Source organism: Camelina sativa, chromosome 6, assembly GCF_000633955.1.
Source record: "Camelina sativa cultivar DH55 chromosome 6, Cs, whole genome shotgun sequence".
In the NCBI taxonomy this organism is placed as follows: Eukaryota; Viridiplantae; Streptophyta; class Magnoliopsida; order Brassicales; family Brassicaceae; genus Camelina; species Camelina sativa.
Genome location: NC_025690.1, coordinates 21,498,845 through 21,522,583, shown reverse-complemented (window position 1 = coordinate 21,522,583; position 23,739 = coordinate 21,498,845). Strand labels below are relative to the sequence as shown.

General features: G+C 38.3%; 4 protein-coding genes across 5 annotated transcripts; 2 read left to right on the top strand and 2 right to left on the bottom strand.

Moving 5' to 3' along the window:
* Positions 5 to 12,985, top strand: LOC104792774 (ABC transporter B family member 6). The gene is made up of 12 exons (XM_019246994.1): positions 5 to 406; positions 1,275 to 1,329; positions 1,445 to 1,620; positions 1,739 to 1,939; positions 2,448 to 2,707; positions 2,812 to 3,122; positions 3,242 to 3,462; positions 3,558 to 3,898; positions 6,148 to 6,932; positions 7,025 to 7,266; positions 7,561 to 8,647; positions 12,372 to 12,985. Exons 1-12 carry the CDS (start codon positions 5 to 7, stop codon positions 12,512 to 12,514), a joined length of 4,224 nt encoding a protein of 1,407 aa, XP_019102539.1. The 3' UTR covers positions 12,515 to 12,985.
* On the bottom strand, positions 13,022 to 14,550 carry LOC104792773 (photosynthetic NDH subunit of lumenal location 1, chloroplastic-like). 2 transcript variants are annotated; one of them, XM_010518998.2, is made up of 8 exons: positions 14,405 to 14,550; positions 14,224 to 14,305; positions 14,056 to 14,160; positions 13,901 to 13,974; positions 13,679 to 13,801; positions 13,528 to 13,599; positions 13,350 to 13,446; positions 13,022 to 13,267 (listed from the first exon to the last, which is right to left on the bottom strand). In XM_010518998.2, exons 1-8 carry the CDS (start codon positions 14,459 to 14,461, stop codon positions 13,164 to 13,166), a joined length of 714 nt encoding a protein of 237 aa, XP_010517300.1. In that variant the 5' UTR covers positions 14,462 to 14,550; the 3' UTR covers positions 13,022 to 13,163. The 2 variants fall into 2 exon arrangements, with proteins under 2 accessions (XP_010517300.1, XP_010517301.1); XM_010518999.2 differs by having other exon boundaries at positions 14,056 to 14,148.
* On the bottom strand, positions 14,723 to 15,969 carry LOC104792772 (60S ribosomal protein L23a-1-like). The gene is made up of 4 exons (XM_010518997.2): positions 15,890 to 15,969; positions 15,740 to 15,787; positions 15,077 to 15,440; positions 14,723 to 14,986 (listed from the first exon to the last, which is right to left on the bottom strand). The coding sequence occupies exons 2-4, from the start codon at positions 15,753 to 15,755 to the stop codon at positions 14,902 to 14,904; spliced, it is 465 nt and encodes a 154-aa protein (XP_010517299.1). The 5' UTR covers positions 15,756 to 15,787; positions 15,890 to 15,969; the 3' UTR covers positions 14,723 to 14,901.
* LOC104792771 (metal tolerance protein 11-like) lies at positions 17,031 to 19,482 on the top strand. The gene is made up of 6 exons (XM_010518995.1): positions 17,031 to 17,373; positions 17,846 to 17,955; positions 18,050 to 18,295; positions 18,495 to 18,575; positions 18,662 to 18,895; positions 18,976 to 19,482. The coding sequence occupies exons 1-6, from the start codon at positions 17,208 to 17,210 to the stop codon at positions 19,324 to 19,326; spliced, it is 1,188 nt and encodes a 395-aa protein (XP_010517297.1). The 5' UTR covers positions 17,031 to 17,207; the 3' UTR covers positions 19,327 to 19,482.

Sequence of the window (23,739 nt, the reverse complement as noted above, 5' to 3'; positions counted from 1 at the left end):
TAAGATGATGATTTCCAGAGGTTTGTTTGGTTGGTCTCCGCCGCATATACAACCGTTAACTCCTGTCTCTGAGGTTTCCGAGCCTCCTGAGTCTCCTTCTCCTTACCTCCATCCTGGTGCTGAGAACGGTGGTACGGGTACGGCGACGCAAGCAGAGGATGAGGAAGATATGGAGGAGCCTGAGGAGATGGAGCCTCCTCCTGCTGCTGTTCCTTTCTCTCAGCTCTTTGCTTGTGCTGATCGTTTTGATTGGGTTCTTATGGTTTTTGGATCCCTTGCTGCTGCTGCTCATGGTACTGCGCTTATTGTCTACTTGCATTACTTCGCCAAAATTGTTCACGTCCTTGCCCTCCCCAGTGAATCCGATCACCGGATTACTGATGATCAGTTCAATCGCCTTTTCGAGGTACGTGTCCATACGCCTTTTGTTGGGTTTTTACAAAAATTCCTAATTTTGGTAGCTAAGTGAGCTTGGGGGATATGGAATTGGAGCTGGTTAATGTGCTTTATGATTAGCCTGCCTTGTTGGAAGCTTATGAAGTTTTAGTATTTAGTTTTGGGATATGTAACCGAACGAAATTTTGGAACTTTACTTTCTCCTTCCGAGCGGGATTGTAATTTTAGTGGTTTGACACATTAGGGTTAAGTTATCTACTTGCGAGGAGGTTCTTGAACATCTGGTAGTGAGGTTAACATTACAGGGGCTGTTATCTCCACAAGGTTTGTGGTCATAATAAATGTATTAGGTCAAGAAGTGGAATAATTAATTGAGCTATGACTTGTCTTCTTTTACATGTAGTATCTTTAGCATTGATATGATTTATCCTTTCATGATTTAGCTTCTCTTTGAGGTTGTGAAATTCTCTGATTATTTTGCCTTACATGTGTCAACTTTGTGAATATGCATATCGGCTTGTTAGTGGGTTTTCTACTGCATGATTTATTTGGAGGACTAGTAAGTATAGTGGTTTTCATGTACTTGCTGCTTCTAAATTGTGTATCAACCTGGAAACCAGCTGTTTTTAACTTAGCTGGGAAGCCTATTTTGAAAACCTCTTCTTGTACTCAAATTCATGCTCAATAGAAGACAACCCTTTTTCCAAGTCTATGCTTTCGTTTTTCTCACCTCTAAGGATTTCTATGTATGGTCTTCTGGATGCCCATTTTTTATTCGAGGTTTATCTGTTTACAAGCTAGTTTATCTGGATTCATGAAACACTGGCACCAATCCTGAAATAATGTGCCCGTCTAAGTTACTGATACCCTTTGTGCAGCTTTCGCTGACTATTGTATACATCGCTGGAGGTGTTTTCATATCTGGTTGGATTGGTAAGTTCACCTTTGCTGAAATCCTTACATTTTATAATATAGTTGTTTCCTTCTTTCTTCCACTGCAATGATGCTACTATTCGTCACCATAATTAAGTGTCCTTTTTTTTTATAGAGGTCTCTTGCTGGATACTGACAGGAGAGAGGCAGACTGCTGTGATCAGGTCAAAGTATGTACAAGTACTACTAAATCAGGATATGAGTTTCTTTGATACATATGGGAATAACGGGGATATAGTGAGCCAAGTGCTGAGTGATGTCCTACTCATTCAGTCAGCTCTAAGCGAAAAAGTATGTTTTACCTTCAAAATCCGGTTTTTTCAAATTCGCGAGTTGCATATCTTTATTTTTGTAAGGAATGATACATCTTCTGGCACTTCCTCAATCTTTTTGATCATGGACATTGCAGGTTGGGAATTACATTCATAACATGGCAACATTTATCAGTGGTCTTATTATTGGTTTTGTTAACTGCTGGGAAATTGCGCTCATTACGTTAGCAACCGGTCCTTTCATTGTTGCTGCTGGAGGCATATCTAATATATTTCTTCACAGACTTGCTGAAAATATTCAAGATGCATATGCTGAAGCAGCCAGCATTGCTGAACAGGTATTCAAATTTTTGGTTTATCTTTTCAAAATATTGCAATTTGATTGATGAATTATGTTGCAAGCATTAAATGACATGTTTCCGATAATGACAATGATGTTTAAGCATTGGAGTTGTAACAGAGACTTCTGTGACTTGTGAGCATCAAAGTTGAATTTCGCTGTGCAAAGTTTGATATCTTTTACTGTTCTCTTATTTGTAATCAAAACTTGTGTGAAGTTCAGATTAGGCAGAATATGCGGGTTAGAATGTATATAGACAGGTCGGACTTTTTTTTTGTTACTTATCTTGGTTTAGTGTAATTATTCTTAGCATCCGTAACTTGAACTTTTCATATTGGATGCATGGTAATTACACACCTGCTAGTCTGTCTTATGAGTACAAGTTCTTCTGAAACACATCCCCTACTGGTCCATATTCTGAGTTTTTTCTTTCTGGTTAGTTTACCGTGTCAGAACACATCTGAATTTTTTTTAAACGCTTAAAAGAGTTTATTCTTTATGTGCAGGCGGTCTCTTACGTTAGGACTTTGTGTGCTTTTACGAATGAAACTCTTGCAAAATACTCTTATGCAACTTCTCTCCAAGCAACTCTGAGATATGGTATATTGATTAGTCTTGTGCAAGGACTCGGACTTGGATTTACTTATGGGCTTGCTATATGTTCATGTGCTATGCAACTTTGGATTGGTCGGTTCTTTGTTATTCATCATAGAGCAAACGGTGGAGAAATCATAACAGCCCTTTTTGCTGTTATTTTAAGTGGGCTGTAAGCTTCAGATTTTCTACTTTTACTGCTTTTATCTCCTTTTCTTTTCACCTGTGTCTGGATACACAATTTTTTGCTAATTGTATTCATACTGTGCTGTGCAGGGGTTTGAATCAAGCAGCTACAAACTTTTATTCATTTGATCAGGGAAGAATTGCGGCGTATAGGCTTTTTGAGATGATAAGTCGTTCATCCTCGGGGACTAATCAAGAGGGAACTATTCTGTCTGCTGTTCAAGGAAATATCGAGTTTCGGAATGTATATTTCAGCTATTTGTCACGACCTGAAATTCCAATCTTGAGTGGATTTTACCTGACTGTGCCGGCTAAAAAAGCTGTTGCACTTGTTGGTAGAAATGGTTCTGGAAAAAGCAGTATCATTCCTCTCATGGAACGGTTTTATGATCCTACACTAGGTACTATGATGTGTGATTTAAGATGTATCAGTTTTTTTAGTAATAATCATTCCTTTGGATACTCACCTGCGACGGAGACCATTATTAACTAATTAGATTTGTGGGTTTATCTTATACAGGAGAAGTTCTACTTGATGGGGAAAATATTAAAAATTTAAAATTAGAGTGGCTGAGAAGCCAAATAGGCCTGGTGACACAGGAACCTGCCTTGCTTAGTCTGAGCATAAGAGAGAATATTGCATATGGCCGAGATGCTACTCTGGATCAGATAGAGGAAGCAGCTAAAAAAGCTCATGCACACACATTTATCAGCTCACTTGAAAAAGGATATGAAACTCAGGTAACTATCCACTGAAAATTTTGTAATTATGAGTATATATTTTTGGTGCTTCTATTAGCATTTTATAATTTGAAAATGACTTGTTTGTCTTTTAGGTTGGGAAGACTGGTTTAACCTTGACGGAGGAGCAAAAAATAAAACTATCAATTGCTAGAGCTGTACTCTTAGATCCAACAATTCTCTTGCTTGACGAGGTCACTGGAGGACTAGACTTTGAAGCTGAAAGAGTTGTCCAAGAAGCTCTTGATCTTCTAATGTTAGGACGGTCGACCATAATAATAGCCCGACGACTAAGTCTTATAAGAAATGCTGACTATATTGCTGTAATGGAGGAGGGTCAGCTACTTGAAATGGGTACACATGATGAATTAATCAACCTTGGTAATTTGTATGCTGAGCTTCTGAAGTGTGAGGAAGCAACAAAGCTACCCAGACGGTAGGATTCTCCAGCCAAGACCATATATATATCTAACAACTTGTCAATTCTGTTGTGTAGTTCAGTCATGTGGTATATATATTTGTCAGGCTGCTTTTGATTTGTAATGATCTGTGTAAGGGTGAACTCTGATGATTATACTTGTTTGTGGAACTCTTCTGACTTGCAGGATGCCAGTTAGGAACTACAAAGATTCTGCTGCGTTCCAGGTGGAGAGGGATTCCTCAGCTGGCCTTGGCCCCCAAGAGCCATCATCGCCTAAAATGGCCAAGTCTCCATCTCTTCAGAGAGGTCATAATGTTTTCCGTTCCCAGGAACTGTGCTTTAATAGTGAAGAATCACCCANTGAAGTTCAGATTAGGCAGAATATGCGGGTTAGAATGTATATAGACAGGTCGGACTTTTTTTTTGTTACTTATCTTGGTTTAGTGTAATTATTCTTAGCATCCGTAACTTGAACTTTTCATATTGGATGCATGGTAATTACACACCTGCTAGTCTGTCTTATGAGTACAAGTTCTTCTGAAACACATCCCCTACTGGTCCATATTCTGAGTTTTTTCTTTCTGGTTAGTTTACCGTGTCAGAACACATCTGAATTTTTTTTAAACGCTTAAAAGAGTTTATTCTTTATGTGCAGGCGGTCTCTTACGTTAGGACTTTGTGTGCTTTTACGAATGAAACTCTTGCAAAATACTCTTATGCAACTTCTCTCCAAGCAACTCTGAGATATGGTATATTGATTAGTCTTGTGCAAGGACTCGGACTTGGATTTACTTATGGGCTTGCTATATGTTCATGTGCTATGCAACTTTGGATTGGTCGGTTCTTTGTTATTCATCATAGAGCAAACGGTGGAGAAATCATAACAGCCCTTTTTGCTGTTATTTTAAGTGGGCTGTAAGCTTCAGATTTTCTACTTTTACTGCTTTTATCTTCTTTTCTTTTCACCAGTGTCTGGATACACAATTTTTTGCTAATTGTATTCATACTGTGCTGTGCAGGGGTTTGAATCAAGCAGCTACAAACTTTTATTCATTTGATCAGGGAAGAATTGCGGCGTATAGGCTTTTTGAGATGATAAGTCGTTCATCCTCGGGGACTAATCAAGAGGGAACTATTCTGTCTGCTGTTCAAGGAAATATCGAGTTTCGGAATGTATATTTCAGCTATTTGTCACGACCTGAAATTCCAATCTTGAGTGGATTTTACCTGACTGTGCCGGCTAAAAAAGCTGTTGCACTTGTTGGTAGAAATGGTTCTGGAAAAAGCAGTATCATTCCTCTCATGGAACGGTTTTATGATCCTACACTAGGTACTATGATGTGTGATTTAAGATGTATCAGTTTTTTTGTAATAATCATTCCTTTGGATACTCACCTGCGACGGAGACCATTATTAACTAATTAGATTTGTGGGTTTCTCTTATACAGGAGAAGTTCTACTTGATGGGGAAAATATTAAAAATTTAAAATTAGAGTGGCTGAGAAGCCAGATAGGCCTGGTGACACAGGAACCTGCCTTGCTTAGTCTAAGCATAAGAGAGAATATTGCATATGGCCGAGATGCTACTCCGGATCAGATAGAGGAAGCAGCTAAAAAAGCTCATGCACACACATTTATCAGCTCACTTGAAAAAGGATATGAAACTCAGGTAACTATCCACTGAAAAATTTGTAGTATGAGTATTTTTGGTGCTTCTGTTAGCATTTTAAAATTTGAAAATGACTTGTTTGTCTTTTAGGTTGGGAAGACTGGTTTAACGTTGACGGAGGAGCAAAAAATAAAGCTATCGATTGCTAGAGCTGTACTCTTAGATCCAACAATTCTTTTGCTTGATGAGGTCACTGGAGGACTAGACTTTGAAGCTGAAAGAGTTGTCCAAGAAGCTCTTGATCTTCTAATGTTAGGACGGTCGACCATAATAATAGCCCGACGACTAAGTCTGATAAGAAATGCCGACTATATTGCTGTAATGGAGGAGGGTCAGCTACTTGAAATGGGTACACATGATGAATTAATCAACCTTGGTAATTTGTATGCTGAGCTTCTGAAGTGTGAGGAAGCAACAAAGCTACCCAGACGGTAGGATTCTCCAGCCAAGACCATATCTAACAACTTGTCAATTCTGATGTGTAGTGAAAGTCATGTGGTAGATATATTTGTCTGGCTGCTTTTGACTTGTAATGATCTGTGTAGGGGTGAACTCTGATGATTATACTTGTTTGTGGAACTCTTTTGACTTGCAGGATGCCAGTTAGGAACTACAAAGATTCTGCTGCGTTCCAGGTGGAGAGGGATTCCTCAGCTGGCCTTGGCCCCCAAGAACCATCATCGCCTAAAATGGCCAAGTCTCCATCTCTTCAGAGAGGTCATAATGTTTTCCGTTCCCAGGAACTGTGCTTTAATAGTGAAGAATCACCCAATGATCATAGCCCTACACCAGAGAAAATGGGAGAAAATGGCTCTTCGTTGGATGTTGGTGATAAGGAACCAACCATCAAAAGGCAAGATAGTTTCGAGATGCGGTTACCGGAACTACCAAAAATTGATGTTCAGGGTCCACAACGTCAGAAATCAAATGGTTCAGATCCTGAGTCCCCTATATCACCCCTTTTGATATCAGATCCCCAAAACGAGCGCTCCCATTCACAGACTTTTAGCCGCCCTCTTGGTCATTCGGATGACACTTCAGCAAATTATAAGGTGGCCAAGGACGGTCAACATAAGGAGTCACCTTCATTTTGGAGGTTGGCACAGCTTAGTTTTCCAGAGTGGCTATATGCTGTATTAGGGAGTATTGGTGCTGCCATCTTTGGTTCATTCAATCCTCTTCTAGCTTATGTAATTGCATTAGTAGTGACGACATACTATGAGAGCACGGGAAGCCACCTGCGTGAGGAGGTTAACAAGTGGTGCTTGATCATTGCCTGCATGGGAATAGTGACAGTTGTTGCCAATTTCTTGCAGCATTTTTACTTCGGTATTATGGGGGAGAAAATGACTGAGAGAGTGCGGCGGATGATGTTCTCAGGTACTACAATACTTTTCTCCAGTGTTTAACTCACTTCACTACGCATTGCTACTTTGAGTTGCTTGGTTCATTAATTTTCTCTTATGTGACAGCGATGCTGCGTAATGAAGTTGGATGGTATGACGAAGAAGACAACAGTCCAGATACATTATCCATGCGCCTAGCAAATGATGCCACTTTTGTCCGAGCCGCATTCAGCAACAGGCTTTCGATATTTATTCAGGATAGTTTTGCTGTTATTGTTGCCATTCTTATTGGATTGCTGCTCGGTTGGCGCCTGGCCCTTGTTGCATTGGCGACTTTGCCAGTACTTACTCTTTCTGCCATTGCCCAGGTTTGTTTCTTTTCTTCAGTGTTCCCCAATAATCCTTATGTTACTGTCTAGATGACCGTTTGAAGTTGTTTTCATATGTCTCTTTGTCCCAATTCCGGTTTAGTTGTTGCATGCATCCCTCTGTGAAAATGTGTTTCTAATTTTTGCAATAGATTTCCAGTTCAAGTAGCGATTTAAGATGTGAATTTTCCTATTTACGTCATTTGGTCGTCTCATCGTCATGCACTTAGCTTGGAAGTCTTTGTCTGTTCTGCAAGTGCTGGTTTCTAATAACCCTTAAAATAAAAATTTCAGAAACTTTGGCTTGGTGGATTCTCAAAGGGCATCCAGGAGATGCATCGAAAGGCGTCTTTAGTTCTTGAGGATGCTGTCAGAAACATATATACTGTTGTTGCTTTCTGTGCCGGTAACAAGGTGATGGAACTCTACAGACTGCAACTCCAGCGTATACTCAGGCAGAGCTTTTTCCACGGGATGGCTATTGGCTTTGCGTTTGGCTTCTCACAGTTTCTTCTCTTCGCCTGTAATGCACTCCTCCTGTGGTACACCGCGTTATCAGTAGACCGCAGATATATGAAGTTATCTACAGCTCTAACCGAGTACATGGTTTTCTCTTTTGCTACATTTGCCCTTGTTGAGCCATTCGGGTTAGCACCTTACATTCTCAAGCGCCGTAGATCTCTCGCTTCAGTTTTTGAAATCATAGATCGAGTTCCTACAATCGAACCTGATGATACCTCAGCTCTTAGTCCGCCTAATGTCTATGGAAGCATTGAATTGAAAAACATCGACTTCTGCTACCCAACCCGCCCAGAAGTATTAGTACTAAGCAACTTCAGTCTCAAAGTCAATGGGGGACAAACTATAGCTGTGGTTGGTGTTTCTGGGTCTGGAAAGAGCACAATAATATCATTGATCGAGAGATACTATGACCCAGTTGCTGGTCAGGTCATGTTAGATGGGCGAGACTTGAAGTCATATAATTTGAGATGGTTAAGAAGCCATATGGGTCTGATTCAACAGGAACCCATAATCTTTTCCACGACGATCAGAGAAAACATTATATATGCGAGGCATAACGCGAGTGAAGCTGAGATGAAGGAAGCAGCAAGAATTGCAAATGCCCACCATTTTATCAGCAGCTTACCTCACGGTTACGACACACATATCGGGATGAGAGGTGTTGAACTTACCCAAGGACAGAAACAGAGAATCGCGATAGCTCGGGTAGTGCTGAAGAATGCTCCTATATTGTTGATTGACGAAGCAAGTTCATCTATTGAATCTGAGTCGAGCCGTGTTGTGCAGGAAGCTCTTGATACTCTGATAATGGGGAACAAAACAACCATTCTGATAGCGCATAGAGTAGCGATGATGAGACATGTGGATAACNAGGTGATGGAACTCTACAGACTGCAACTCCAGCGTATACTCAGGCAGAGCTTTTTCCACGGGATGGCTATTGGCTTTGCGTTTGGCTTCTCACAGTTTCTTCTCTTCGCCTGTAATGCACTCCTCCTGTGGTACACAGCGTTATCAGTAGACCGCAGATATATGAAGTTATCTACAGCTCTAACCGAGTACATGGTCTTCTCTTTTGCTACATTTGCCCTTGTCGAGCCATTCGGGTTAGCACCTTACATTCTCAAGCGCCGTAGATCTCTCGCTTCAGTTTTTGAAATCATAGATCGAGTTCCTACAATCGAACCTGATGATACCTCAGCTCTTAGTCCGCCTAATGTCTATGGAAGCATTGAATTGAAAAACATCGACTTCTGCTACCCAACCCGCCCAGAAGTGTTAGTACTAAGCAACTTCAGTCTCAAAGTCAATGGGGGACAAACTATAGCTGTGGTTGGTGTTTCTGGGTCTGGAAAGAGCACAATAATATCATTGATCGAGAGATACTATGACCCAGTTGCTGGTCAGGTCATGTTAGATGGGCGAGACTTGAAGTNATGCACACACATTTATCAGCTCACTTGAAAAAGGATATGAAACTCAGGTAACTATCCACTGAAAATTTTGTAATTATGAGTATATATTTTTGGTGCTTCTATTAGCATTTTATAATTTGAAAATGACTTGTTTGTCTTTTAGGTTGGGAAGACTGGTTTAACCTTGACGGAGGAGCAAAAAATAAAACTATCAATTGCTAGAGCTGTACTCTTAGATCCAACAATTCTCTTGCTTGACGAGGTCACTGGAGGACTAGACTTTGAAGCTGAAAGAGTTGTCCAAGAAGCTCTTGATCTTCTAATGTTAGGACGGTCGACCATAATAATAGCCCGACGACTAAGTCTTATAAGAAATGCTGACTATATTGCTGTAATGGAGGAGGGTCAGCTACTTGAAATGGGTACACATGATGAATTAATCAACCTTGGTAATTTGTATGCTGAGCTTCTGAAGTGTGAGGAAGCAACAAAGCTACCCAGACGGTAGGATTCTCCAGCCAAGACCATATCTAACAACTTGTCAATTCTGATGTGTAGTGAAAGTCATGTGGTAGATATATTTGTCTGGCTGCTTTTGACTTGTAATGATCTGTGTAGGGGTGAACTCTGATGATTATACTTGTTTGTGGAACTCTTTTGACTTGCAGGATGCCAGTTAGGAACTACAAAGATTCTGCTGCGTTCCAGGTGGAGAGGGATTCCTCAGCTGGCCTTGGCCCCCAAGAACCATCATCGCCTAAAATGGCCAAGTCTCCATCTCTTCAGAGAGGTCATAATGTTTTCCGTTCCCAGGAACTGTGCTTTAATAGTGAAGAATCACCCAATGATCATAGCCCTACACCAGAGAAAATGGGAGAAAATGGCTCTTCGTTGGATGTTGGTGATAAGGAACCAACCATCAAAAGGCAAGATAGTTTCGAGATGCGGTTACCGGAACTACCAAAAATTGATGTTCAGGGTCCACAACGTCAGAAATCAAATGGTTCAGATCCTGAGTCCCCTATATCACCCCTTTTGATATCAGATCCCCAAAACGAGCGCTCCCATTCACAGACTTTTAGCCGCCCTCTTGGTCATTCGGATGACACTTCAGCAAATTATAAGGTGGCCAAGGACGGTCAACATAAGGAGTCACCTTCATTTTGGAGGTTGGCACAGCTTAGTTTTCCAGAGTGGCTATATGCTGTATTAGGGAGTATTGGTGCTGCCATCTTTGGTTCATTCAATCCTCTTCTAGCTTATGTAATTGCATTAGTAGTGACGACATACTATGAGAGCACGGGAAGCCACCTGCGTGAGGAGGTTAACAAGTGGTGCTTGATCATTGCCTGCATGGGAATAGTGACAGTTGTTGCCAATTTCTTGCAGCATTTTTACTTCGGTATTATGGGGGAGAAAATGACTGAGAGAGTGCGGCGGATGATGTTCTCAGGTACTACAATACTTTTCTCCAGTGTTTAACTCACTTCACTACGCATTGCTACTTTGAGTTGCTTGGTTCATTAATTTTCTCTTATGTGACAGCGATGCTGCGTAATGAAGTTGGATGGTATGACGAAGAAGACAACAGTCCAGATACATTATCCATGCGCCTAGCAAATGATGCCACTTTTGTCCGAGCCGCATTCAGCAACAGGCTTTCGATATTTATTCAGGATAGTTTTGCTGTTATTGTTGCCATTCTTATTGGATTGCTGCTCGGTTGGCGCCTGGCCCTTGTTGCATTGGCGACTTTGCCAGTACTTACTCTTTCTGCCATTGCCCAGGTTTGTTTCTTTTCTTCAGTGTTCCCCAATAATCCTTATGTTACTGTCTAGATGACCGTTTGAAGTTGTTTTCATATGTCTCTTTGTCCCAATTCCGGTTTAGTTGTTGCATGCATCCCTCTGTGAAAATGTGTTTCTAATTTTTGCAATAGATTTCCAGTTCAAGTAGCGATTTAAGATGTGAATTTTCCTATTTACGTCATTTGGTCGTCTCATCGTCATGCACTTAGCTTGGAAGTCTTTGTCTGTTCTGCAAGTGCTGGTTTCTAATAACCCTTAAAATAAAAATTTCAGAAACTTTGGCTTGGTGGATTCTCAAAGGGCATCCAGGAGATGCATCGAAAGGCGTCTTTAGTTCTTGAGGATGCTGTCAGAAACATATATACTGTTGTTGCTTTCTGTGCCGGTAACAAGGTGATGGAACTCTACAGACTGCAACTCCAGCGTATACTCAGGCAGAGCTTTTTCCACGGGATGGCTATTGGCTTTGCGTTTGGCTTCTCACAGTTTCTTCTCTTCGCCTGTAATGCACTCCTCCTGTGGTACACCGCGTTATCAGTAGACCGCAGATATATGAAGTTATCTACAGCTCTAACCGAGTACATGGTTTTCTCTTTTGCTACATTTGCCCTTGTTGAGCCATTCGGGTTAGCACCTTACATTCTCAAGCGCCGTAGATCTCTCGCTTCAGTTTTTGAAATCATAGATCGAGTTCCTACAATCGAACCTGATGATACCTCAGCTCTTAGTCCGCCTAATGTCTATGGAAGCATTGAATTGAAAAACATCGACTTCTGCTACCCAACCCGCCCAGAAGTATTAGTACTAAGCAACTTCAGTCTCAAAGTCAATGGGGGACAAACTATAGCTGTGGTTGGTGTTTCTGGGTCTGGAAAGAGCACAATAATATCATTGATCGAGAGATACTATGACCCAGTTGCTGGTCAGGTCATGTTAGATGGGCGAGACTTGAAGTCATATAATTTGAGATGGTTAAGAAGCCATATGGGTCTGATTCAACAGGAACCCATAATCTTTTCCACGACGATCAGAGAAAACATTATATATGCGAGGCATAACGCGAGTGAAGCTGAGATGAAGGAAGCAGCAAGAATTGCAAATGCCCACCATTTTATCAGCAGCTTACCTCACGGTTACGACACACATATCGGGATGAGAGGTGTTGAACTTACCCAAGGACAGAAACAGAGAATCGCGATAGCTCGGGTAGTGCTGAAGAATGCTCCTATACTGTTGATTGACGAAGCAAGTTCATCTATTGAATCTGAGTCGAGCCGTGTTGTGCAGGAAGCTCTTGATACTCTGATAATGGGGAACAAAACAACCATTCTGATAGCGCATAGAGTAGCGATGATGAGACATGTGGATAACATTGTGGTTCTCAATGGAGGCAAAATAGTAGAGGAAGGTACACATGATACTTTAGCGGCAAAGAACGGATTGTATGTCCGTTTAATGCAACCACATTTTGGCAAGAATCTACGGCGGCATCAACTGATCTAGAGAGATTGGACTCCTGTCCCTAATCGAGATTAGTTCAGTCACATACCAACCATCATGTGACATGCCACGGGATAATGTTATTGGATGCGGTTACAGGACATAACTTGCGTCTGATCAAAGGCTTATAGTCCGGGATGAGACCAAATGAGGAGAAGTTGTACAACCACGGTTAGATTCTGTAAGCAAACTAGGAGCTTGTAGACGTTTAGATTCCCTTAATTCTTTCACGAGACTAAGCAATGAAGGAGTAGGACTGTGTATTTATGCATTGCTTGGTCTCTATGGTATATCGATTTGTTTATTGAAACTGACAATTAGAGGTAATTTATTTGCTGAGGTTTGTTATTTTTTTGTTGCTGTTGTGAGTGATTTAGGTGGAGAAATGTGTAATGGTTAGGAAGAAAGTGAACAAATGTGTCTGTTTTTGTAAATACATCATATCCATTTTTATTTCCAAGTTTGATTGAATTATTGAGCCTACTCAGAATCTAACTCACAAAGTCACAATACCAAAAACATCGTTGTAGTTGCAGAGAATATGAAAATATTCATATTGTTATCTACTACAGACAATTTTGTAACCACAAGAGTGAGAAAGATAGATAGGACTCCTATCATAGGAGTAAACATAAGATGTTTCTTGTGTTTGTCAAATCTCAAGGATCTTCAAAGAGTCAGCTACAACTTGAAGCTGCTTTTTCACTTTCCTCCACCTCCTCTCGTTTGCTCCAACTATGAGTGTGTAGTACCTGTCTGCAAATATCATATCAACCAAACACGTTCAGTCCCTCACTATCTTTTCCCATTGATGATTTTTATTATAATCTATGCTTACTGTTTCCAACTGCCACTGTTGCAAAGGAAGTGGTTGCATAGATGGGAGTTCTTAGTCCATACTCAAACGTGTAATAGTTCCTTCCATTCTCCACCCTCTGCGTTTTCATCTTTTATTTGTTTATAAAGATCCAATCTCTCAAAACTTCGATGATTCTATAAATTGTTAACAATCTGACCTCTTTCATATCGTAGATGGTAGCTACTTGGTTTGGTGCTGCATACTTATGCTTCACTAGATCATAAACCACCTGATGAACATATAAGAATGATGAACTAATCTTAAATTTACATATAGAGAAGAGAGGGAGTAAGATGTGCAATACACACCTCTTCCATAGGACCTACTTCACGGATGTCATTTTTCTCTGTTGGTATGAACCTGACCCGAACATTCTGCAGTTGTAGGTATCTATCTTTGAAGGCTGAATCATGTGCCCTGAAGTCAAATTCCTATACAGTTTGCCCGGAACAAGATCATGTCAAAGCTTATTCATTTACGTTTCATATATCCTTACAACAACAAAGGAAACAAAGCCATAGCTTACCCACCCTCCAGTCTGATGGGTAATAATAAGAATACCCGTCTTCTCTATCCACAAAAGCCGAGTAGCTTTTTGGTATCTCTGCAAACATCATATGAGTTACATGACCGATAAAAGTTATGCTTTTGGTCCTCAGAGAATGCAGAAGAGAGAAAAACTTACCTTCAGCAAGAAGCAAAGTTGCTGGAATTGAAGTTGCCACTAAGGTTCCTACTCCAACAAGAGCTTGCCTTCTATCCCAAGTGTTTCCGCTGCCTTTTTGGTAAGCTATTGAACTTATTAATAAATCATTCCACCTAAGTCAATGTCAAGAAGAGTTTAGTTTCTCACTATTCTCCGAGGGGTCAACCTTGTCACCGGATGATAATAAACAACAAGCTTTGAGTGATGGATTTGGACTGAGTATCTGTGTCTGGTAAGAAAATGAATCAATGTATCAATGAACCATAAACATTTTCATTCTTCAGAAATCGAGATAAAGTAGAATCAGAACAGTATTATTATTATTAACCTTGTGGGAGATAGTTGGTGAGACACCATAGCGTATTGACAGTGAAGAGACTGCCATAATGGCTACAATTCACAAGACTGTAGATGATCAATGAACATTGCCTTAGTGTTCTGTGTGGATAAGAGATTTCTAATTTTTCGTCATTTTCTGAGTTCTCCATTCATTTAACGTGGATAAATGGATAATGAAAGATCCAAACAAACATGTGGTTACAGATGGGTTTTAAAGACCATCCACCCACCGGTTAGAGAAGAGGCTACATTGGCATGATGACAGTTTAGGTGTTTTGTTGTGAGAGTTTAATGATGAGATTAGTCATCAGCGAAAAACATAGAACTTGAATTCAAAAATAAACTGCAACATGAATGTATTGTAAAACGTTTTTGCTCCAAATACTACAAATACCATATAATGGTAATAATATTTTAAAGCAAAACTGAGACTACAAGAGACAAAAACCACAAGTCTGATTTGATAATTGCAGAGATAGATCAAACTTAGATGATGCCTATTTTGTTAGCAACATCCAAAGCGTCGTAGTCAGGTGTAAGCCTCACGTAAGCCTTCTTGGTTCCATCAGGCCTGCAGCAAATAAACATAACATTGTGTCAAAATAAATTACACACAATCAAACTCACAATAGGCTTTTAAGAAAAGTCTCGTTGAAGTTACCTGATGAGGGTGTTGACCTTCTTAGTCTGGATGTCATACATCTTCTTAACAGCATCCTTAATCTTCTTTTTGTCAGCACGGATGTCAACAATGAAGACAAGAGTGTTGTTGTCTTCAATCTTCTTCATCGCAGATTCAGTGGTGAGTGGGTACTTAAGGATTTGGTAATGATCCAACTTGTTCCTTGGAGTAGCACTGATTCTGTCATACTTAGGGTTTCTAGGCAAGGTAAGAGTCTTTGGCCTGTGGAAGGTGACCTTAGTCCTAACCTTCTTGTCCTTCTTCTTGAAGGTTTGACCAGATTTCACAGCCTTTGCCGCCTTCAATGCCTTAGCCTTGGGATCGGCCTTCTTCGTAGTATCAACTGCATTACATCACATAGAGATTAAGCAACTTAGTACAACTTTATAAGTACAACAACAACAAAACTACATTTGCTTCAACATCAGGACCAAATGAATACATCTACATATCATGTTCACTTCTATACATGGAAACTCCAAAAATCAATTCGATTCATGATTACTCCAAAAATCTAACGAAGGTTAAGCTAATCAAGAACACTGGAAGCAAAGCTGAAGTCTAGTAAAAGATTCAAATCTAACATGTTCAAGTAATGATTCAATACGGAATCTGGTTATCAATGAAAAAAAATAATCGTACCTTTAGCCGGAGACATGGCTTAGAGTGATTCTTGTTCAGACTCGAAATCTGTAAAAACCCAGAAAACCGAACTCAGTATAACAAATCAAGAAATGAAATGTAAGAAAGATTTGGAGCTCAGTGTCAAGAAAGTAGGAGAGACGAACGAACCTGGAGAGGTGAAGGCAGGAAACGGGAAACCCTAGCCACCCGCCGCTTACAAATATATAGTGTGGATAGAAACTGAAACCCTAAACATTATAGATTACTTTGGGCCTTCAATATTGTAAATGGGCCTTAAATGGCAAAAAAAGACTTCAGCTATGAGGCTTCGGCTTGTTTAGAGAGGGATTTATATGAGACGGTGAATTAATCCTTCATCGGATTCAATCATTTTTTTGTGTGTATCCGAGTGAGTGGCAATAGTTTCATTAGGAAAACAATTAGCATAAGATCACTCCACAACTACTTTTGCTTTCAATCAGCTTCTTCAAAAACATGATAAAGAAAAAATTTCTTTTTACAGCTTGAAAGCAATTGAAACTTGAATCTTAGTAGATTTGTGAAGAGTTAAGCTGAGTAAATTAGTAATTAATTACTTGAGCTGAGTATAATCGCCATGGCACATAATAAGCCCGTGAGCAATTGAAGATGAATTCACTGTGAAAAATGTAAATTACTTTGCTTTCAGTGGCATGTTGCTATTGGCGTAAAAAGACGTACAGTTTATATTTGATGTTTATCTTACGTCAAGTTGAAAAAACTTTTGTGTCATCTCTCGCCAATCACAAGTTTTTGCATCTTCTCTCTTTTCTATGGCCTTCTTTGGTTTTTGACTTTCCAAAAATTTTAAACATTAATTAGCACACCAATATATATATATTAGTATTAAATTTATTTAGATGAATTGTTATTAGTCAACTTTTAATCGATCATTGAAAGCATAGAATCTTTGACTAGACCCAAAGAAAACAACGGAAATCTAGAAACTACAGTGTGTATATTGCACATAATATTTACAAGTTCATTCCTTTAAATTTGGCTTCTACTTAGGTTTAAAGGATGACTATGATGATGACTCCCAGTATTCATAGTCATACGTTCATCCATAAAAACAACCTTGTCACGAGGGGTCCTTTAATAGGAGTTCTCATCTCAGCTGTACACGTGTCTATGATGACTCCTCCAATCACGTGCGAGATCCCAAATCCATTGAAAAACCGCCACGTGGAGATTTGTAACAGAGACGTCTCTTTTAACTAAAGAGGGCAGGTCCAAGTATCTCTGTGGAATGTCTACTAACCACAACAGTCCTAGTAGTAAATAGCCTCAATCTTTTTTTCTTATTACCATATTTACCCTCGCCGTCTCTTCAAATTTCCATTATCTTACCCAACACAACACACACAAATTAAATAAACACAGCTTCCGCTCCTCCTCCTCCACAATCTCTCGCCGTCGCCGCCGCCGCAATTCCATCGCCGGAAAAATGGTTGAGCCAGCTATTCCAGATTCCGACGAAGGGATCTCGCTGCTCGAGTTTCACGGTAACGGTGACCGTTCCTGGCAGTTAAATTTCGACGATTTCCAGGTTTCTCCGGCGCACAAGGAGAAGAAGACGCCGAGCAAACTACACAACTGTCTTGGTTGTTTGGGTAATCTTCTTGCTTCTCCACTCCACTCGACATTTCCATTTTCTTATTAGTCTTCTTCTTCTTCTTCTTCTTCTTCTTCAGTTTCATCTTCTACTGTGATAAGAGAATTAATATGTTTTGGGATCTTTTTGTTTACTTTTTTTAGCATCTTTTAGATTCTTAAAATAGATTTTTACTGTTGTTATTGAAGTTGAGATTTTGTGGAATCTTTGATTATTTTTGGATGTTGAAGTGATTGAACATGATTGACTTGTTGTCAGTACTCAGTAGTCTTTTAGCCTGATTTGAAGAAGCTATGGTAACAAAAAAAAAGAATCTTTGCTTTGTTGTTGACAGTAAAGAAAGAGGCTTTTATTTGTTTCTGCTCTATTGGTAAAATTGTGATCTCAATTTAATTAGTGAGAAGAAACTGTAGCTGAATAATGAACTGGGTTTGATCTGAAGCTTATGTATGTCTTTTGAGTTTTCTCAGGTCCGGAAGACAATGTAGCAGATTATTACCAGCAGCAAGTAGAGATGCTTGAAGGCTTTACTGAAATGGATGAACTTGCTGAACGTGGCTTTGTTCCTGGAATGTCAAAGGTTTGATGAGGCTATGCATTTGTTATCAACTATGATGCATTTGGTTCTTGTTAACTGATACTTGTATGAATTTCTCTGTCCTGTGCTCATATAGGAAGAGCAGGATAGTTTGGCTAAAAGCGAGACATTGGCGATTAGAATATCAAACGTTGCAAACATGGTTCTTTTTGTTGCAAAAGTCTATGCTTCTGTCACTAGTGGCTCTTTAGCGATCATTGCCTCCACACTGGACTCTCTTCTTGATCTTCTTTCTGGCTTCATCCTGTGGTTTACCGCCTTCTCTATGCAGACACCGAACCCGTATCAGTATCCCATTGGAAAGAAACGGATGCAACCACTGGTTTGTATCATCCTTTTAAAGACTGATTATATATGCACATTTATTTGTCTTCCATTAGTATATTTCTATTACATGTTATGTTTATAGAATCAGCTTAAGCAAGATTGTTTTGTGCTATCGATTTCTCTGTGCAACTACGACAAGTCTACAAATTTTTTCCTATTTCTCAATATGTGATTCTTGGTTCAAATCCTCTCAGGGAATCCTAGTCTTTGCATCAGTGATGGCAACACTTGGGTTGCAGATTATCTTGGAATCTCTTCGCACAATGTTATCCAGCGTATGTCTGATACTTGATCACCTAGCTTTGGTCTATAGCTTTTTTTTAAAGTCAATACATTATTCATTAAAATCTCTTTCATACAGCACAAGGAGTTCAACCTAACAAAAGAGCAAGAGAGTTGGGTGGTTGGGATCATGCTTTCTGTTACATTGGTCAAACTGCTTCTGGTCCTTTACTGCAGATCATTCACTAACGAGATCGTTAAAGCTTATGCTCAAGATCACTTCTTCGACGTCATCACAAACATCATTGGACTCATTGCAGTAATCCTCGCCAATTACATTGATGATTGGATCGATCCAGTTGGAGCTATCATTGTAAGTTTCCACACTTATAAAAACAGAATCAAGTCTTTTTATCATCCTTGCTGAAAATTGTCTCTTAATTCACCACGCAGCTTGCAATATACACGATTCGTACATGGTCAATGACGGTATTGGAGAACGTGAACTCTCTTGTTGGGAAATCAGCAAGACCAGAGTATCTGCAGAAACTAACTTACCTGTGTTGGAACCACCACAAGGCCATTAGGCACATTGACACAGTGAGGGCTTACACATTTGGATCTCATTATTTTGTGGAGGTTGACATCGTTCTTCCTTCTGACATGCCTCTGCAAATGGCTCACGATATTGGAGAATCGCTGCAAGAGAAGCTCGAGCTGCTAGAGGAGATCGAAAGGGCATTTGTGCATCTTGATTATGAGTACACTCACAAACCCGAGCACGCTAGTAGATCCCACAGTTAGCTTTTTATCTTTTCAAGATGTCTACGTTTCCAAATCTTTACAACTTAAAATCTCCAGTGTATTATTTAGTAGACAATTGTGAGATAAAAGGAATGTATCTTTGTAACTATCTACTTGCGTGTTTCATTTCATTTAGCTACAAGATGCTTTCCCCTACTCACGCACACATATGTTAAATGTACTAGTCTCAAGCAGATGACGTTACTGAAAGAAACCATATTCAGTACAACTTATAAAAAGTCTTAAAACCAAAGTCATGTTGGTTTGACTTTGACGTACATTATTAGAAATAGTTGTTGTAAATTTTGTTCCACATCGGAAAGGTGAGGCGTGTGAGTGCTGTGAAGACTACTATAAAGTATTGAGAGTGGACAACTGGTGAAAATTGCCTTAAACTAATGAGTAAGGAAAACAAAGCGAACGGTGAGAGCCGGTCGCAGCGCCTAATTAAATCGTGAAAACGTTTAAAAAATGGCGCAAGAATTTATGGAAGGGTAAATAGGCTGGTACGAGTGTTGACGCTGCTTACTTTTGCAGAACTCACTTGTGCGGGCCTCCCCCCATCCCCCAATAATCTCCTAGTTCTTAAACCATTTTTTTAACTAAATCATCATCTCATTATTATACACTAGGGATTTGTTTCACGTTTAGGGGCATCAGAACTATAAAGTTTGAATGTAGTTTTGTTTTTATTTCTCTAGAATCATTCATGTTTCTCTACTCTACATTGCTTATCAACCTTTCGAGGGATGTCCAAGTAAAACCACATAATTATAATATATGGATCAGAAGCCGATTATGAAAACTTTTATAAGCGAAGAAGGTTGAAACCGTAGATTTTGTCCATGAAGGTTGAAGCCGATTGGGTGATACTGATGTCTTACATAGACTTTGCAATTGAAACCGTATAACTGAACTGAACTTGTTGTGGGTTACAATTGAGATGAGAGGAGGTTGAAACTGAAACCATAGGTAATGAAACTGAATCGCTAAGTAAAATCCATAATTCAACACTAAAGTGATCGTGGCTTTGTGGGGGTCGATTGGTTTAGGGTTAAGTTCAAACTTAGAGTTGTCGATTCATATGTTTTTACTAATTGTTTTTTTTTGGGAAGAAATCAATTAGCCGATGTGGCACAAATAAAAACGTGAATTCTAGAATGTGATGTGGTTCTTTCTTTGAGCTTTTTTATTTGGTACAATTAAACCGGGAAAATAACCAACTGACCTCTGTGCCCAAATCGTTTTTTCTTCTTCCCATCTCTTTCTCTGACGCCAATTTTCAATTCTTCGTCTGTATATGAAAATTAATTACCAATATGTAAAAATTAAAAAGTTTAAAATACTATATAATATGGTTAGATGAGTTATAAAGAGAATATGTTGGAATTAATAAAACATCATTAAATTTCTACTAACACGGATTAAATCTTATTTTATTATTTCAACACTATTAATATTAGAACATTTGACATAGAAAATCAAGTTGATTTAACTAAGATGGTATAAAATAATTAAATCATTAGGAACAATGTGACTTAATTATATATAAATGACTTATTTAGATATCTTATTTTTTTATAATAATTAAAAATAAAAATTGAATCTCAAACATTAAACAAAACAAACTAAATATAACAAACAAATAGTCATGAAGTATATTGCGGGTTAAAAATTTAATATAAACATTTAGCTGTACAAACAACCGAAAAATTTAGTTATTCCTCTATTTAGAAAACATCTAATATTTAACAAACAAATACAACATAAAATATAAATAATAGTAAAAATTATATGCATGCGGTGTATTGCAAGTTAAAATCTAGTTTTATATATAAATTGTAGGTGTGATTGTTTGTATATGGACGCAAATTAGTCATTTTTGGTTTTTCTGAAATGTTGAATAAATATTAACAAAAAATAAGCAAAACATATGTAAAATATAAGCAAAACATATGTAAAATATAAGCAAAACATAAGAAAATATTTGTAAGTATGTGTTTTATAACACATAAAATAGATTTTTGTTGTCATATTAGCATTTTGTTACTTCAATAAAAATATACTTTTGTATAAAATTTTAATACAAGTTCAACTTTTAAGTGGTTATTTATTTTACTTTCAAACATCTAATACGTTATATAATACTCTATTAATACAAATAAAAGATTAAGAAATATGAAATAAGAAAAATTATAATAAACAAAATATCATTGATTTTTAATATATGTGAAGACAAAGAAGGTGTTGATGAAAACTTCGGTAACCACAATTGAGAATGTTGCTGCTACGCATTCTGTTGAAGACTAATCCTACGCATCGCTTGGAATTGCAATCAGTGTATGTTCGGTCCTCTTCTTCTGTTTCATTCTTTGGACAGTCAGAAGATCGTCTCCGGATGTAGATATTGAAGGTGGTGGTGCTTCTGCTGAGTTAATCATTGAAGACGAAAATGAAGATTATGAGTTTGCTTCTGAAGACGACGGAGACGGAGACGACGACAATGCATCTACGGAGGCTCTCTTCAGATCTTCACGAGACCACTTTCTCTTGTTCCAGTACGTCCCCAAGACTTCCCATTCCCATACAATAGGGAATGTGGATATGTTTTGGGGAATTCGACCCGAGGGTGATCCCCTATCCAACATCGCTTGCCTGCATGCCTTTCACCTCACGTGTATGAGCAGCTGCGATTTGGCTAGCGGATGTCCTTTAGACGTGTATCGTAGTTATAAATTAATTTTCTTAGGACCTTTATTGCATAGTCTTACAAGCTTTGGTTTTTTCTTTGGAGTTACTAAGTTAAATCAATATATTTTATTTTGGCATATGAAATACTGAGTTAAACTAACACTTAATTAACTTTAAAATACTATTGAGTTAAATTTAGGGAGCGTTATTGAATTCTAACTTATATAAAATTTTGATGACTTCAATAAAATCATAAAAAGTGAATAAGTGAAAGATTTTGAAGAATTGCTAGAGAGTTTTCTATAATCTTGGAAAAAAGTTTTTCTACAATCTTGTAAAATCCAATAACATCAAATTTATTTATATTTTAAATAAAGTTTTAAAATTACAAAACTAATAACACCAAAGAGTTTAACAAATTCTACATAACATTTCAAAGTCATTAAAACTCTATAAATCACAAACCAATAACATCCTCTAAGCAGTTCATTGGCCAAAGAATAAATTTGGAATAATGAAGGAAACTGTTAGAATAATAAAATAGACAGTCAAAAAAATAAAAAAAAATAAAATAAATAAATAAATACATAAGTCGACTAAAGATTACCCATCTTGGGCCAAAGTACTTCCTATGGGTGTCAAAATGGATCCAAAATTATAGATGAACTCAAACCAAAAACTTATTGAGTTTGATAATTTGAGTTTTAATGGTTACTGGATCAAAATGGTTTATGGATTTAATGGATTGGATTGAAATGGATTGGAGTAAAATGGTTGATGAGTTGACTAAAACCAAACCAAACATAATTAAATTGATTTTACATACCAAATTAAACCGATTTTGTTTTTAATTAAATATGTAAACCAGATTGAACCAATAGAAATAAACAAAACCAAACTTCTTCTTCTTCGTCGAGTCCTCGATTTCAAACTTCTTCTTCTTCGACGGACACAGACTCAAGCTTCTCCGTTCTCCCCCTTCTTATTCGATCATCTGGAACTCAATCTTCTGGTATGAATCACTCAAATATCTGGGTTTCCCTAAATTTTTGCTTCTCTTTTTTGTTTTGTTTGATTTTGTGTCTTCATTTTTTTTTTTTGATCTATTGAATTATTGTGTTTGTTTGATCTCTAATCTCTTGTTGGAACGTTTGAATTCTATTGAAGGCTTTGAATCCAGTTGTATTCGGGGTTCTTCTATTGGGGTTTTTTGGATTAGCTTATGTATTTGTGTGGATTGATCTGTAGATGTTTTTTTGGATTAGCTTATGTATTTGTGTGGATTGATCTGTACTCTGTAGATGTTTCTGATTAAGTCAGGTTTAGTATCATCTCTGTTGTTCTCTAGTAACCATGGATTAGTGAGTTTAGCATATTACAAACTACCGTAGCTTAAGAACCATGACAAGTGAGTTTTTAGTGTGTTGTTTAGTGAGTTTTAGTGTGTTATCTAGTGACTTTTAGTGTGTTATTTAGTGAGTTTCTCTAGTAATCAATAAAGTTATGTACTTGTGTAAGAAACGTCTCATGAATTTGTGTTATGCTGTGAGTGAGTTTCCGGTGTTATGCTGCGAGTGAGTGTTAGTTGTGTACTTGTGTAAGAAACGTCTCATGGATTTGTGTTGTGGTTTGCAGAACAAGTGATGAATGAATCAAATGATGAAGAAGAAGCTCCTAGTGGTGTTGTTGGACAATCATCATCATCAAATGCATCACAATCTA

Bases quoted from the DNA above. Each gene is read 5' to 3' on its own strand.
- LOC104792773 (XM_010518998.2), bottom strand. From the start codon at position 14,461: ATGGCAGTCTCTTCACTGTCAATACGCTATGGTGTCTCACCAACTATC. The intron at 13,975-14,055 runs GTAAGTTTTTCT...TGATGTTTGCAG, and splicing joins AACTTTGCTTCTTGCTGAAG to AGATACCAAAAAGCTACTCG. The intron at 13,600-13,678 runs GTGTGTATTGCA...TATGTTCATCAG, and splicing joins AAGTAGGTCCTATGGAAGAG to GTGGTTTATGATCTAGTGAA.
- LOC104792771 (XM_010518995.1), top strand. From the start codon at position 17,208: ATGGTTGAGCCAGCTATTCCAGATTCCGACGAAGGGATCTCGCTGCTC. The intron at 17,374-17,845 runs GTAATCTTCTTG...GAGTTTTCTCAG, and splicing joins CAACTGTCTTGGTTGTTTGG to GTCCGGAAGACAATGTAGCA. The intron at 18,296-18,494 runs GTTTGTATCATC...AAATCCTCTCAG, and splicing joins AGAAACGGATGCAACCACTG to GGAATCCTAGTCTTTGCATC.
- LOC104792774 (XM_019246994.1), top strand. From the start codon at position 5: ATGATGATTTCCAGAGGTTTGTTTGGTTGGTCTCCGCCGCATATACAA. The intron at 1,330-1,444 runs GTAAGTTCACCT...TTTTTTTTATAG, and splicing joins TTTCATATCTGGTTGGATTG to AGGTCTCTTGCTGGATACTG. The intron at 3,463-3,557 runs GTAACTATCCAC...TTTGTCTTTTAG, and splicing joins AAAAAGGATATGAAACTCAG to GTTGGGAAGACTGGTTTAAC.
- LOC104792772 (XM_010518997.2), bottom strand. The intron at 14,987-15,076 runs GTAACTTCAACG...TATTTGCTGCAG, and splicing joins AAGGTCAACACCCTCATCAG to GCCTGATGGAACCAAGAAGG.